The 13,586-nt window shown below is 36.9% G+C and overlaps 1 protein-coding gene across 1 annotated transcript in view; it reads left to right on the top strand.

The window, feature by feature from the left end:
• Positions 1-13,586, top strand: part of ADAMTS20 (ADAM metallopeptidase with thrombospondin type 1 motif 20) — an 84,610-nt gene that overhangs the window by 13,070 nt on the left and 57,954 nt on the right. The window contains exon 4 of the mRNA XM_030960217.1: positions 2,212-2,471. Within this exon, the coding sequence (XP_030816077.1) occupies positions 2,212-2,471 (260 nt within the window). The remainder of the gene's footprint in view (positions 1-2,211; positions 2,472-13,586) is intronic.

A 13,586-nucleotide genomic window follows, 5' to 3' on the forward strand; every position in this document is an offset into this window, starting at 1 on the left:
CTTTTGAGAATTCTGCTTTTTCATAGATACTCAGGCTAGAAAATAACCATTACTTCAAGCAAATGTTCTTATTCCTATGCCTTTTTTTTAAATGATAAATAATATGTACTGAAAGAAATTAGAGGTCTTTTAGTTTCTTCTGTGTCTTTTTTTTTTTTTAATCTAAACAAGTTAGTGTGACAAAAAGGCTTCAAGCATTAAGAACATAGTAATTTTCTCCCTTTTCATTTTTTGGAACAATTACAAAAGATTGTGAGCTAAGGCTTACTGTCATTTTGGGGGCAGTGACGTTGCAGAAATGTTTATGAAGAAAAGCTTTGTGTTTTTATGTTTCTGTCCTTCTAAAGAATGATGTGTCTCCTTTAATGCTAGTCTTGCTTGGTTATTCATATCTTTTCTTCACAGAGGAACAACTTATATCGCTACTTGGAATCATGACAGTTTCTCTTTCTCTAGTAAGGGAACCTTGACTGAAGATATGGAGGAACATAGCATTCAATACATATTTTTAGTTTGAAATTGGGCTATGATAATTCTAAAATTCAAATATTTTCTCCACTTTGTACTGTTTTCTTCTAAAACTAGTTTGCCAATGAAGAAATTTTTTGTAACCCTGATATATGCCTTAGTCAGGTCAGGATAGGATATTTATTGCATCTCCTCAGTCCATAAGTTCTATTTCCTTTAGATGTGGAAGCTCATCAGAGTTTGCCAGAATATGTTTTGGATAAGTCTCATAGCTATTACTTAACCACTTGTTGTTTTCTGGTGTTTGTAAACAAAATTAATTTGATTTGGTTTTGATTTGTTTGGTCCATAAATTTAGATGATCTTTAAACTCTTTCTTTAAATATAAGTATTATTTCCCATTTTGCCGGTACTCTGCAGTCTCAGACACTTTCTGTGTCTGAGAGTAAAGATTGTGTATGTGAAATTGCTTCCCAGTTCTCATCGGAGCATCCAACTCAGTCTAAACACATAAGAGTGTGGATACACTTGAACTAGTTCCTTTTCAGAGCCAGTCCCTGCTTTCTCCCCTCATTATTGTTAGTGCTAATGACTTCACAATTAGTATAGCTTTATTTTGTGATTGATTTTTAAACAATTACTCAGTAAAGTGCTTGCTGTTGTCTCTACTATTTTTCTTTCTGGCCACATCATACCTTAACTTTAAGGAAGACAGACTATGGATCTCTCAAAAATAGCTTGAAGTTTACACATGAAGGCTCCTCCCTTCAATAATGGAATGTGTAGATTTAAATCCTCTCAAATTGAGGGTGACAGGAGTGTGACTTCTTGGGTCAGTGCTCTAGTCACTAAGTCATTAGAATAAAATGATTAGTGGACATATCCTTTGGCTGCTACTTTTTAAGAGGGAAATCGAGTTTCCAGAAAAACAGTGGAGGTTTCTTCTGCAGGGGCTGGAGTGCCCAGCTAGCTGCTGAAGTTCTAGAGGGCAGTGAGAATTCAGATGCGCTTCTCCATTGAGTATTTTTTATGTAAGCTAAGATGACTCTGGTAAAGGCATTGTTTTTTCTATATCAGGCATCAGAAGCCTCTGGTGGCTGGACTACACAGTGTAATTGGAAGTATTACAGTACTTAGTTTGGAGACATCTGAGTAGATTGCATATTTCCTTTAGAGCCTGATTCTACATAATGAATATTTGCAAAAGTGTCAAAGAGGTCATTTAAGGCTTTTGGTGTGTACTTGCTTATGAAGTTAAATGACATATTTATTTAAATATAATGTTATGTAAATTTGAAAGTCAGTAAGGACTTGAATTCAGGAGTTGGAAGTAGTTTGATGTTATTTATTCTGCTGGTACCAAAAGTTTGCGTGTAAAAATGTGTTTTGTTTAACTAACTTGTGTCCTTTGTTGTACTGAGTAAACTGTAGTGCTTATCTCCTTCCAGCCTTCCTGTTTGGATTATACTGCATTCTAGGAATTGTGTAGTATTGCTGTCTCTTAACTAATTTGTAACAAATAATCTATTTATGATAGAACTATATAAAAATATACAGGACATCTCATTTGATGTTCCTATTATAGTCTTCTGTGTTTTTTTTTTTTTTAATTTTTTTTAATTCTTCCACAGTTTCTCTTGAAAATAAGATCATAAACATAAGTTTTTCTATTTTGGGTAGCCTTTTACCTTTTTACTATTTAGCAACTGAATTCAACAGTAAATCTTTTTTTTTACTTTACAGAGAACGAGTTGCAGAAGAGCACTTTATTTCAACCAACCTTCAGCAGTTTAGATGAAAAGAGCAGCATTTTACAGAAGTCTCTCAGTTTAGAGTATGCTTTAAATAACCTCTCCATAGAGGATGGTGGCAATCCACATTCCAGGAAGAAACGTTTTCTTTCCTACCCAAGATATGTAGAAGTGATGGTCACAGCTGACACCAAAATGGTTCGTCACCATGGGCAGAATTTACAGCACTATGTACTAACACTGATGTCAATAGTAAGTAAGTTCTTAAGCATTAGGAATTTTAATTATTTCTGTTCTGTTGTTTTCTTTTCTGCAACTTTCCTGTCTTCTGGTTTGATCAAATTCTGTATAATAAAAAGGGTTTACATAAACATAAATAAAAAAGATGGGTCAAAATTTAAGGTTATGGATCTTTTCAGTTTAATGCAGTGTAGCATGTGTAGGTGAAATGATGGACCCATTTCCTGATTTTCAGTTGCTTTAGAAGAATTCCTAAGCTTCATGGTGTGAAAAATACATATTAATGACAGCAGACAGATGTTAAATGGCATTGTGAAAAAATAAGAAGCTTGGTTATTGTAATCCTAGTTTTTCAATTTTTCAAGAAACTTCAACTTTTCAAGATTAATATGGATCAGACTTTGGGTTGGTATAATTTATTTATGATCTTTATGTGGTAAATTCTTTCTTGAACCATAAGTGATTCAGAATATAGTATAGTAAGCTCTAAAATCAAAAGTTTTACCATGACATCACTTGAATCATCTGTTATGAAAAGGCATGCTAACATATTCTGCATTGTAATTATTCCTAGATTTCTGTCCTTACATCTATACAGGAAGCTTAATTTATATGAAACTACATCTAGCTTGGGGTAGCAAATTAAAGCACCTATCACATAAGTATCTATAGAGAAATCTGCTTTTAGATGGCTTTTAACTTGACCAGTTACAGACATCTACTTTTGGATGAATAGAATAGCGCTCTAGTTTTACCATGATTAATTAACTTGCTTCATAGGAGTGCCCCATGCCATTTAGGATGTTGTAGGACATCTGATGTGGCCTCAGCTGCTGCTTCACCAAGCTGTGCAAGTCTCCTGTAAATTATGTGTAGCATCTGCCAGTTGAGCATTCTGATAACCTATAATGTGTGAAGGGAACTGAGCTGAATTCTGCTCACTCTAATATCCACATCTCCAGCTGATGACAGTAGAGCTGCTGCCATCTATTACACAGATGATGTAGGCATGTAAAATGAGAACATGGAATTTCTTTTAATTCGTTTATAGGAAAAAGAATGTTTTAAGGGAGATTAAGGGAGATGTACAATAACATTACATATGTTATTGTAAGGCTTCTGAATTTTTCTACTTTTAGTGGTGTGAAGGTATGAAACTTCATGTCTTACCCAAAAAAATCCATACTGAAAGTTCTTTTGTCTCTTATAGTAAAGACTCAGTTTGGAATTCCTTTTGAAACAATTAATTGCTAAGATGCAATTTTTTTATCGTTACTTCCTTTATTAAAGAGGTTTACTAAGAAACAAAATGAAGTGGTAAAGATGTTACTTTAAAATAGAAGCTGTTTTTAGTGAACTTTACAATAAGATGAAATGGAACGTTTATTGTATCTTTTCCATGAGGCCTTGTTGTGATTATAGGTAATGTAATTCCTGATGGTTTTTTTAAGAAGAAAACATTATTCCTGCATCTGTATATGTTGTACATTCAAGTACTATTCCTTATGCTGCCATATTTGTGTTTTTACTTACACAATTGGACTTCTAGGCAAATAAGATAAACATTGTATAATTGCTATTAAAGAGAGCCTATATACGAACTGTTTTTAAGATCTAGTATTTAACACATACTGTATGAGTGAAAGAATACCTGTTCTTTTCTAAAAAACTTGTCATTTCTTTCTTGTGTGTTCCTATCTGTGCTGTAAAACTAGGGTTTTTCACTTATTGCTGGCTTTAGGGTAATAGCCTTCAATAGGCCACTACATCTTTAATGTGAGTTATATATCTCTGAATACCTCTGTAGATGGTAAGATCTATTGCTTGCATCTGTTGGCAGCTCTATTCCACATATATATGTCTATATCTATCTATCTATCTATCTATCTATCTATCTATCTATCTATTATGCAGAAGACAGCTTTTATAAATGCAAATATAAAAAGTATAAATTCAGATCTTATTTTTAAAAGATTTTCTTTACAGTTCAGTAAATTCCATGCACTCTCCCTTCTCCCGCCTCCTTTTCCCCCACAGAATACATATCCCAACTTGTATCCCTTCTCCTTTTGCTTCCTTCCAAGCATTTTCAGCAATGGCTTGGAATCACAGAACAAGTGGAAGTCATCTAATCCAACCCGCTCCTGACACAGATATTGGTCACACAAATAATGTGAATGAATATACAGCCTTCTATCACTTCTTATCCATAACAGTTATTTTTCTGTAAACTAGTAAAAAAAAAAGTGAAGGATAGGAAAACAAGTGACTACCATTCTTTCCTATGTAATCTTCATTAGAATTTATCAGTATGCTAGTGGGTCATTTCTTGACCCACAGCCTCTTAGTGTTTGAAGTGGAACCATTTTTAGTCTTATTTGATAGCCTATAAAGGAAAGAAATGAAACTTTTAAATTTTATCCTTTCTGCCATTATACAGATAGCTTTGGTTATTAAATTTTACTGGCACTTGTATCTGGTCAAGCAACTTCTGTTATGGGAAATTGTCAGGTTGCTGGCATTTTAATTGAAGCAAGCATTATACTTTACTCTTGTAATAATTCTGAAACTTTTAAGGTTATTTGGTTCTGGCTTGGATATTAAAGAAACCTAAAAACTTTAAGCATATAAATCACATTAAATTTAATGAAACTTAGACATCTAGCTCCCAGAAGAACCCTTGAAATCCTCGCCCATTTTTCTTTTATTTTCTTTGGGGCTTTTTTTTTAACATCAACAAAGACACTAAAAGTAAACTTCCTGCTGTTTTATGAGTGGAAAATAAGAACTGAAATATACTGCTAAATATTTTTAGGGTTTTAAGTGTCTTGTCACTCATCCAATTCAACCTGAAAAGGCTTAGCTGTCAGCATGCAAGTAATCTCATTTCTTTAAAACTGCATAAATGTTGGCAATATGAGTATTCACATAACTTACATTATATCTTGGAAATACTCATTCTGATTGAAATATGTACTTCAAGATAGAAGGAGTACCTTTGCCATAGGATTTTATGAAAAGCTTTATTTAAACACAAAGAGTGGCATTATTTAATGTGAAACAATAAATAAAACAATAAGAATACTGTAATTGCTTAACTTGCGCAGTTTCTTCTTGTTCCTCCAAGTATTGTATGAGCGGGGCAGGCAGTAGGCACTGCCTTAATAGATTTAGTAACTGGACAACCTTATCTTAGACTATGTTCTGAAAGCTCAGAGCCCCAGACATGAAGGCTTGATCTTAGTAACTGAAATAATTCATTAAAACACTGGAATTTACAGTAAAATACAAAATCACCTGAAATTTGGTTCCATGAAACATTTTGAAGTACTGTCCTCGCTTTCTGAATCAATAACCTGATTGTTGACATCCTTTTAAGTACTGTACTGCTTAAATAGTTAGTTTGGTAGTGAAAAAAACGTACTAGGTCTGTTCTTATTCTTCTTGCAGGAAAAACTTTGTAATCTTGCCTTTATGAAAAGAAGTCATGGCATATAAAACCGCCTGTGGTAGGGCTGTGATGGTCACCTCAGATTGTGAACTTGGATGACTGCCTAGTCATGGGAATGCTGAAGTCAGAGCATGGGAGGGGAGAGCCATGCATTCAAGGAGAGGATTGAGACAACATCAATTTAGATAATTTAACTTACAGTGAGACTGTGAAACCATAGAGGGGTGTTGTATCATGGTAAAACAGTACTATTATAATATGGCGTTAAAAGCTGGTGATTTTCGTTGAGACAAAAACTTTAGAAAAGTTTTAGGGCTACCATCTTTTACTGACATATGGAATAGAGGGTAGTGATTAGTAGATCTTAACAGTAAAAGATTTTTCTAGTTAGAGTCTTGTTGATGCTTTTTTTTTTTGCAGTCATAATCAGCAATGATCATGAAGTATTTCCTGTATGGGAAGAGTGTGTGCACCAATGTGTCCCAGACAAATTATTTTATCTTAATATATATGGGGTGAATTTAAAGACTGTTTTTGTACTTCGCAGTTCATACTATACAATAGTTAACAGTTCATCTTTCCAGAACACACTGGGAAAACATTGATGCCTTTAAGAATATTTGGCATGTTGATTTTGCCTGTAGTCAGAATTTAAAAATAGACAGTAGACCTAAATAGCTTATAGGTTAATAATTTAGTTTGTATCACTACCATCTGAAAGGCAATGAATATAGTTACATTCAAAATTTAGAGGTGAATATATTGTTCCTTGTATCTGTTCCTTAGAACCTCAGTAGTCTATTTTTCCCCTTTCTCGTTCAGATCATTATATTGGTATTAAAGCTACAGGAATGATTAGTGCTTTTTATCTCTCATCCAGTAAAAGCTAGAAGACCAGCACAAGGCATATTTTTCTTGGCATAAGCCAAGGATATACCTTATTATGTTTCTTCTGTATATATAAAACCCCATGATCTTGTGCATTTGGCATAGTTAAAATGAAAGTGGCTATTTGTTTATGCACCAATAAATATACATAGCTGGAAACAATTATTTTCAAAGTATCATTCATATAAATTCTCCGAGCTGGCCTTCTTATTTTATCTTGACATATGGGTATCTGTAGGGGTATAAAAGCCAACTATTCTTTAGTTGTGACTGTCTAATTGCATCTCCAGGATGCCTGTATATTAAATGTCATAATGATACCTCATTACATCTTGAGGTTGGCCAACTAATAGAGAGGTGTTAGCGTGTCCAGGTAGCCAAGAAGGCCAGTGGCATCCTGTCTTGTATGAGAAATAGTGTGGCCAGCAGCACCAAGGCAGTGATTGTGCCCTTGTACTCAGCACTGGTGAGGCTGCACCTTGGGTCATGTGTCCAGTTCTGGGCCCTTCACTCCAAGTCATTGAGGTGCTGGAGCATGGCCAGAGAAAGGCAACAAGGCTGATGGAGGGTCTGGAGCACAAGTCATATGAGGAGTGGCTGAGGAAGCTGTAGGCATTTAACCTGGAAAAAGCTAGGGTCAGGGAAACCTTACCACGGTGTATTACTACCTGTCAGGAGATTGTAGTGGGTTGGGGAACAGTTTTGTCTCCCAAGTAACAAGTGAAGGACCAGAGAAAATGGTTTCAAGCACCAGGAAGGTTCAGAAAAAAATATGTCATGGAGAGAGTTGTGAAGCATTGTAACAGGCTGCCCTGGGAAGCAGGGGAGTCACCATCCCTGGAGGTAAGTAAAAGATGTGCAGATGTGGTGGTTAGGGGTAGGTTTTCATAGTGGACTTGGCAGTGTTTGTTTGAACTCAATGATTTTAAGGGTATTTTCTTACCTAAGTGATTTTATTTTGCAGTATGTGGGCAGGCACCTGCTTACCTACTTACCTGTCTTTACATTTCACTGCTGTTAGTATTATTTGCTGTTGTCTAGGTGGTGGTTGTTGTTGTTGATTCAATGATTAGACTTGTCTCTATGGCTTTCTCTTCAGTAGTTCAAGAGGTGTTCCTAAGGTGAAGTCTTGGTACTGTCCAATTATGACAAAGGCCTTGCTTTAAACTGCCTGGGACCCATCTCATATTGCAAGAATAGGAACAAGGAGAATAAGGAGACAATCTTGCCAAGCAACACTCATGTGTTTCTCTGAGTAGCTTCTAACAGCTAGAGAAGCCTGTGTATGGCTGTGCCTTGTGACATGGTCTTTGAAGGTAGTTTCTTTTAGATTCTGAAGGGAAGGATGCATTGACATTGTGCTGTGCATGATGGCATTTGATGTGATCTAACTGTGGCACGTATTTTCATTGAAGAGTTGTAGATGGTGATGATCATGACTGTTACCATCTTCTGAGTTACGGCAATATTAAAGGGCTATCTTTACACCCATCTCAGTTACAGGTTAGAGGTGAGACAGAGCACAGGCATTCCTGATAGGGTGTCCTCTGCTGGCAGCTAAGCCCCACACAACCACTTGCTCACTCCCCTGCCAACAGGATGAGGGAGAGAATCGGAAGGGTAAAAGCTAGAAACTCTTGCATTGAGGTAAAGATAGTTTAATAGGGAAAGCAAAGAATTTATTCAGTGCTTCCTGTGGGGAGGCAGGTGTTCAGCCATCTCCAGGAGAGCAGGGCACCATCACATGTAATGGTTACTGGAGAAGACAAGTGCCATCACTCCAAATGTCCCCCTCTTCCTCCTCCTTTCCCCAGTGCATACACTGAGCACGATGGCACGTGGTCTGGAATCTCCCTGTGGTCAGTTTGGGTCACCTGTCCTGGCTGTGTCTGCTCTCAACACCACAGGCATCCCCAGTCTCCTTCCCAGTGTGGCAGTAAGAAAAGCAGGAAAGGCCTTGGCTCTGTGTAAGCTCTGCTCAGCAATAATAAAAACATCTCTGTATTATCAACTCTATGGCCAGCACAAATCCAAAACATAGCCCCTTACCAGCTAGTATGAAGACAATTATTTCTACTCTAGCCAAAACCAACACAAAAGGCAACTCAGGCTTTAAAAGGCATGTATGTATTCTTTCCTTTTGCCTTCACTAAAGCACTCCATGAGGTGACATGTGGAACCTCTACTTGGTTAACTCAGGGGATAGTAGATTGAACAGGACTTGGGTGAGGGGTCAGTAGATGACCTAAAACTTACAGGGGAAAAAATTGGGAAGTCTGAGGCATAGGTATACTTGTGCAAGTTTGCATGAGAAGTCTTTGCTGCCATTAGGATCTGCTTGTGGAAGCCAGCTTTGTACAGAAATACGCATGCAACAGAATAGGAGTAGCACCAACAGAAATAACATGGCTCTTTCACTGAAGCAGTAGCTGCTCATATATCTCATGACTTCAGACAATTTTTTGGGTCTTATTAAGTATATGATAGAATCAGTATGACACTGGAAAAGGTGAAGGGGGATATCTCCCAGATCCTGGATATCTTACAGGCTTTCAGCACCACAGTGATGCACAGAAGATTCTGGAGCCTGCAAAAGACATACAAGCTGTGAAGTGATACTGTGTTTCTTTCAGGGGATATGAATGTTTGTATTTTCTTGGTACCATGCTTTGTACCAGACAAGAGAAAAGAAAAAGAGATCTTGTGATACAATGTTTAGGGGGCAAAAAGGAAGGAAAAAAGAGCTAAACAAGATACATCCAATTGGATTTGGATATATAATTTACTTACCTTCCAGCCTCTAGGTGTACTTGCTTGTTTATCAACATGTTTTCTAAATAGGGCATTTTGCCTCTATTCAGTCGCACTTTCATGGACAGTTGCCACAGGGTTGTGAAGAGAAACTAAACTTTGTGACCAAGTTGCTTTCAGTAAACTGGCAGCCACAGCTGTCTGACTTAATCTTTCACACTTCCATGAAAATAAAAGCTGTGATCCTTCCACTAAAGTGTAACTAGTTTCATTTGTATTTTTTCCCCATTCTTTGTTGCTGTATTCTGGTGTGGAGGCTGGTTTTAAGAGTTTGAAAAATCTCTTGAAACTAATTTCACTTTGTCTTGGCTATTACCTCCTACTTCTCTGAAGCCTGTATTTAGATCACTGTAAATGAGGTGGATCTGGAAATTGTAAAAAAATTGTGTATGCTATTAAATTCCTATCCCATTTCATCATCCTTTTTCATGAATGCTTCCAATAAGAGATGACTGAGAGGGGCATCCTTAGAGTACAGGAGCATGGAGTACTTACCTCTTAATTTTTTTTCACTGAAAATAAGAATCTTATATTCCAGATATTTTATAGTTTCCTGCATCATTATGTCATTTCAAGTCTCAGTGGTATATTTTAGGCTGCTTAGTTCCTGAGGTAAATCTTCAAGTTTGATTTGCGGTTATCAGTTTTCAGGCCTTTTCACAATTGTTCAACCATGCTGAGAATGTATACTGAACCTTGCTGCTAAGGGCATCTTGTTATCAGCATGCAGTCTTGCTCTTGATCTTTTGAAAGCAGTGGTAATAACTAAATGGAGGTCATGCTTATGAGGCAAAGGATCCACAGTTTGGCTCAAACATAGGATTAATGAGAGCAGTGTTATTTTACATTTAGCATAAACTTACTTTCTCTCATAATGGAAACAGGTATGTTTCAGATTTTGGCAGGAGCTGCAGACCTCTGGCATCTACATGACATTATTTCAGTCCTCAGCTATTCTGCAGAGAGATAACCAGTACATAATTCAGATGGTGCATAGATATAGTGTTGAAAGTCCTGCAACAGATTCTCTTCAGGCATGAAATGAGATATTTTTCTCTCATATACTTACTCATTCTAATGCAACTCCTCTGAGGTATGAGTAACTAGTTTTGTGTTTTGAAGATACACTCTTGCTCAAATATTGTAAATGGACATTGAGTCAACAGGCAGGAAGGAGGACTCTTGTCTCTGTGTTTTGTGTGGGTTTCTTTGCCTCCTCTATGTTTCCATATTTTACCTTGACAGAAAGCACTTGCACAACAGTAAAAAATTTTTCGAGGAACTATTACTGCATATGAGGGAACAGCCACCAACTACAGTATAAGTACTACTACAACCATGAACAAGAACTGCTAAGTTTTAGTTACAAGAAGGCTCTAGCCTTAACTCCTTGCATGGATCATTCTAATCACCCAGGAGCAGAAATTACTATAGCAGAGGAGGCATTTGGGAAACTTAAGGCTAATTTTGCACTGAAGATTGAAAGTCACAGTTTAGGCATTCAGGCATTATTTGGTGTTAGCTGAACCTAGTTAACTCTCCCATTCAGTTCTCAATCCCTTTGCCTATTCTACCTGATATATATAGTCTTAGAGTACTGGTCCATGTATTGGTTTTTGTTGATTGTATCACTATCTCAGCATGCTGTTTACTTGACAGCCAGTGAAATGCATCTGGTTCCTGAGTTTCAGAGCTTTCTGTTCCAAAACCAGACACTAACTAGAATGATTTACAAGTTAATTAAGATATGTTTCTGGCTAATCTAGTGGCATTCTGTGATGGAGTAACTGCACCAGGGGCAAGGAAAGAACTCTGCCTGATCACCTGTAAAGCCTTTGATACACCCTCCCACTGCAATCTGGCCAGTAAATTGGAAAGATGTGGATTTGATGCATGGACTGTTAGATGGATAAGGAATTGACTGGATGGCCAGTCCAAAGAGGTATCATCAATGGCACAATGTCCAAACAGAAACCAGTAATGAGTGGTGGCCCTCAAGGGTCCATATTGGAACCAACACTTTTTAATATCTTCATCAATGACACTGACAATGTAATTGTGTGCACCCTCAGCAAGTTTTCAGGTGACACCAAGTTCAGTGATTCAGTTGAGCTGGTTGAGGGAAGGGATGCCTCCAGAGTGACCTTGAGAGCCTCAAGGAGTGAGCCTGTGTGAATCCTTGGAGGTCTACAAGGACAAGTGCAACAACCATGTCCAGTGAAAGAAGTCTGTGTTAATCCTATACACATGTAATCTTCTTGTGTAAGTTTATACTGTAACAAATTCTCAGTTGTAAGTGTCTCTTATAACAGCTTAAATGGTATTAGAATCAATCCTTGGAACAAGTGTCTTCCAGTTCTTGGAATAAGCCAAAGATCCTCACAGATCTCATTTCAGATTTCTCTCTGACATGATTTTGGAATGCCATATGAACCCATATTCCGTTTCTTCTTTGCTGAAGAAAAATAAAACTTGAAAGAGCTGGGCTGGAATTAATCTACCAAAAATTAAACATCTTGTCTCGTTCCATAGTAAAAGGATGAAGAAATGAAATAGCTGCTCTTCATGTCTTGTATAAAAATGTATGTTTAAATACATATCTCTAGATAGTCATGTCTACAGAAGAGTTCATCCCTTCTCCTTCTCAATTGACCATTGATGGAATTTGCTCCCTATAAGGTACATGAGTTGAGATGGATGTGATAATTGTGTTATTGTAAAACAGCAGTTTCTATAGGAACATACTTTGATGGTGGAGAGGATAAATGTCCAGAAATATCCTTTCTAAGTTTATCAAAGTGGATCTCCAAGTAGAAGAATACATTATGAGCTTGATTGTGGTAAAGTAATTTTTTTATTAGAAAAATGATAGTTTATTCCACTCAATTTTGCCTAAATTGTGCTTGAGCATTTTAGATAACTTTTGTAAAGGCTTCTGAGTTTGTCCATGCCCAGTGGATTCAGCACTTTGTGAGTATTTGAAAGATGTTCCTTATTCCCACCTAAGAGTAATTGGCTACTTGCTGGTAAGTAATGAAGAAAGGAGTCTGTATGGAAAGAAGCAAACAGTAGCTGTACTTCTCTGAAATATGTTCTCCACATGGGTTCTGAAGCCCCTACTCTTATTGAATCCTCTACTTCCAGCATGTTTATCAACAAAGGAATGAAGGACAGTGCTGCATATTGTGTTGTCTCCAGTTTAGAGAAAGGTGGGGCATGAGTTGGGAGCCCCAGTTCTAAGTTTTAGCAGTATTACTTGACCTCAGGTAAATAGAATTTATACACTGCAAGGCTATGGTTTCACAAGCAATTTGAGCCAGTTCAAGTGGCTCAAAAGATTTCTGAAAGAAGTCTGCTCTTCTTCCCCTTTCCCTCTGTCAGCACTTGCATTGGAGACTGCACAAGAAATGAGAGTATATTGACCAGTATAACATGATTAAAAAAAACCCCAAAAATTTGCAGTTGGATCAGTTCCTTGACCACTTTGTAGCCTTGCAGCCTTAGCACAAGCTTGAAGGGAGGAAAGGCAGCACTTCTGTGTTTGGTGGCAACTCTTGTTTATATAAGGCTGTCATTCGACTACTGCTTTAAGCCAGAATTCCCATGGATGAGATATCTGAAGCTGTTACTTGGAGTGCCTAAATTTTTTATACTATTTTTATGAAAAATAACTTTCAAAGTGGTTCACTTTGGTGCATGGAATTGACTCATGAATTTTACTATCTGTCTGCAAGAGTATGTATAAAAATGCCTGCTGGGTATATAAATACAAATTTTATGAATGCAGAAAGATACCTTTGTATATGTCATGTTTATTTTCAATACAGTTTTACAGCTCAGTCTAGCTTCCATTAAGAGCAAGATAAAAACTTATTTGTTCAAAGTTGCTTTTTAAGACTCTCTAATATTCCATGTATTGATTCTGCAAATCATCCATATAAAGCAGCTTATGCCTCACAGTCAGAGTAACAGTACTT

The sequence above is a fragment of the Camarhynchus parvulus genome, chromosome 1A, assembly GCF_901933205.1.
Source record: "Camarhynchus parvulus chromosome 1A, STF_HiC, whole genome shotgun sequence".
Taxonomy (NCBI): domain Eukaryota; kingdom Metazoa; phylum Chordata; class Aves; order Passeriformes; family Thraupidae; genus Camarhynchus; species Camarhynchus parvulus.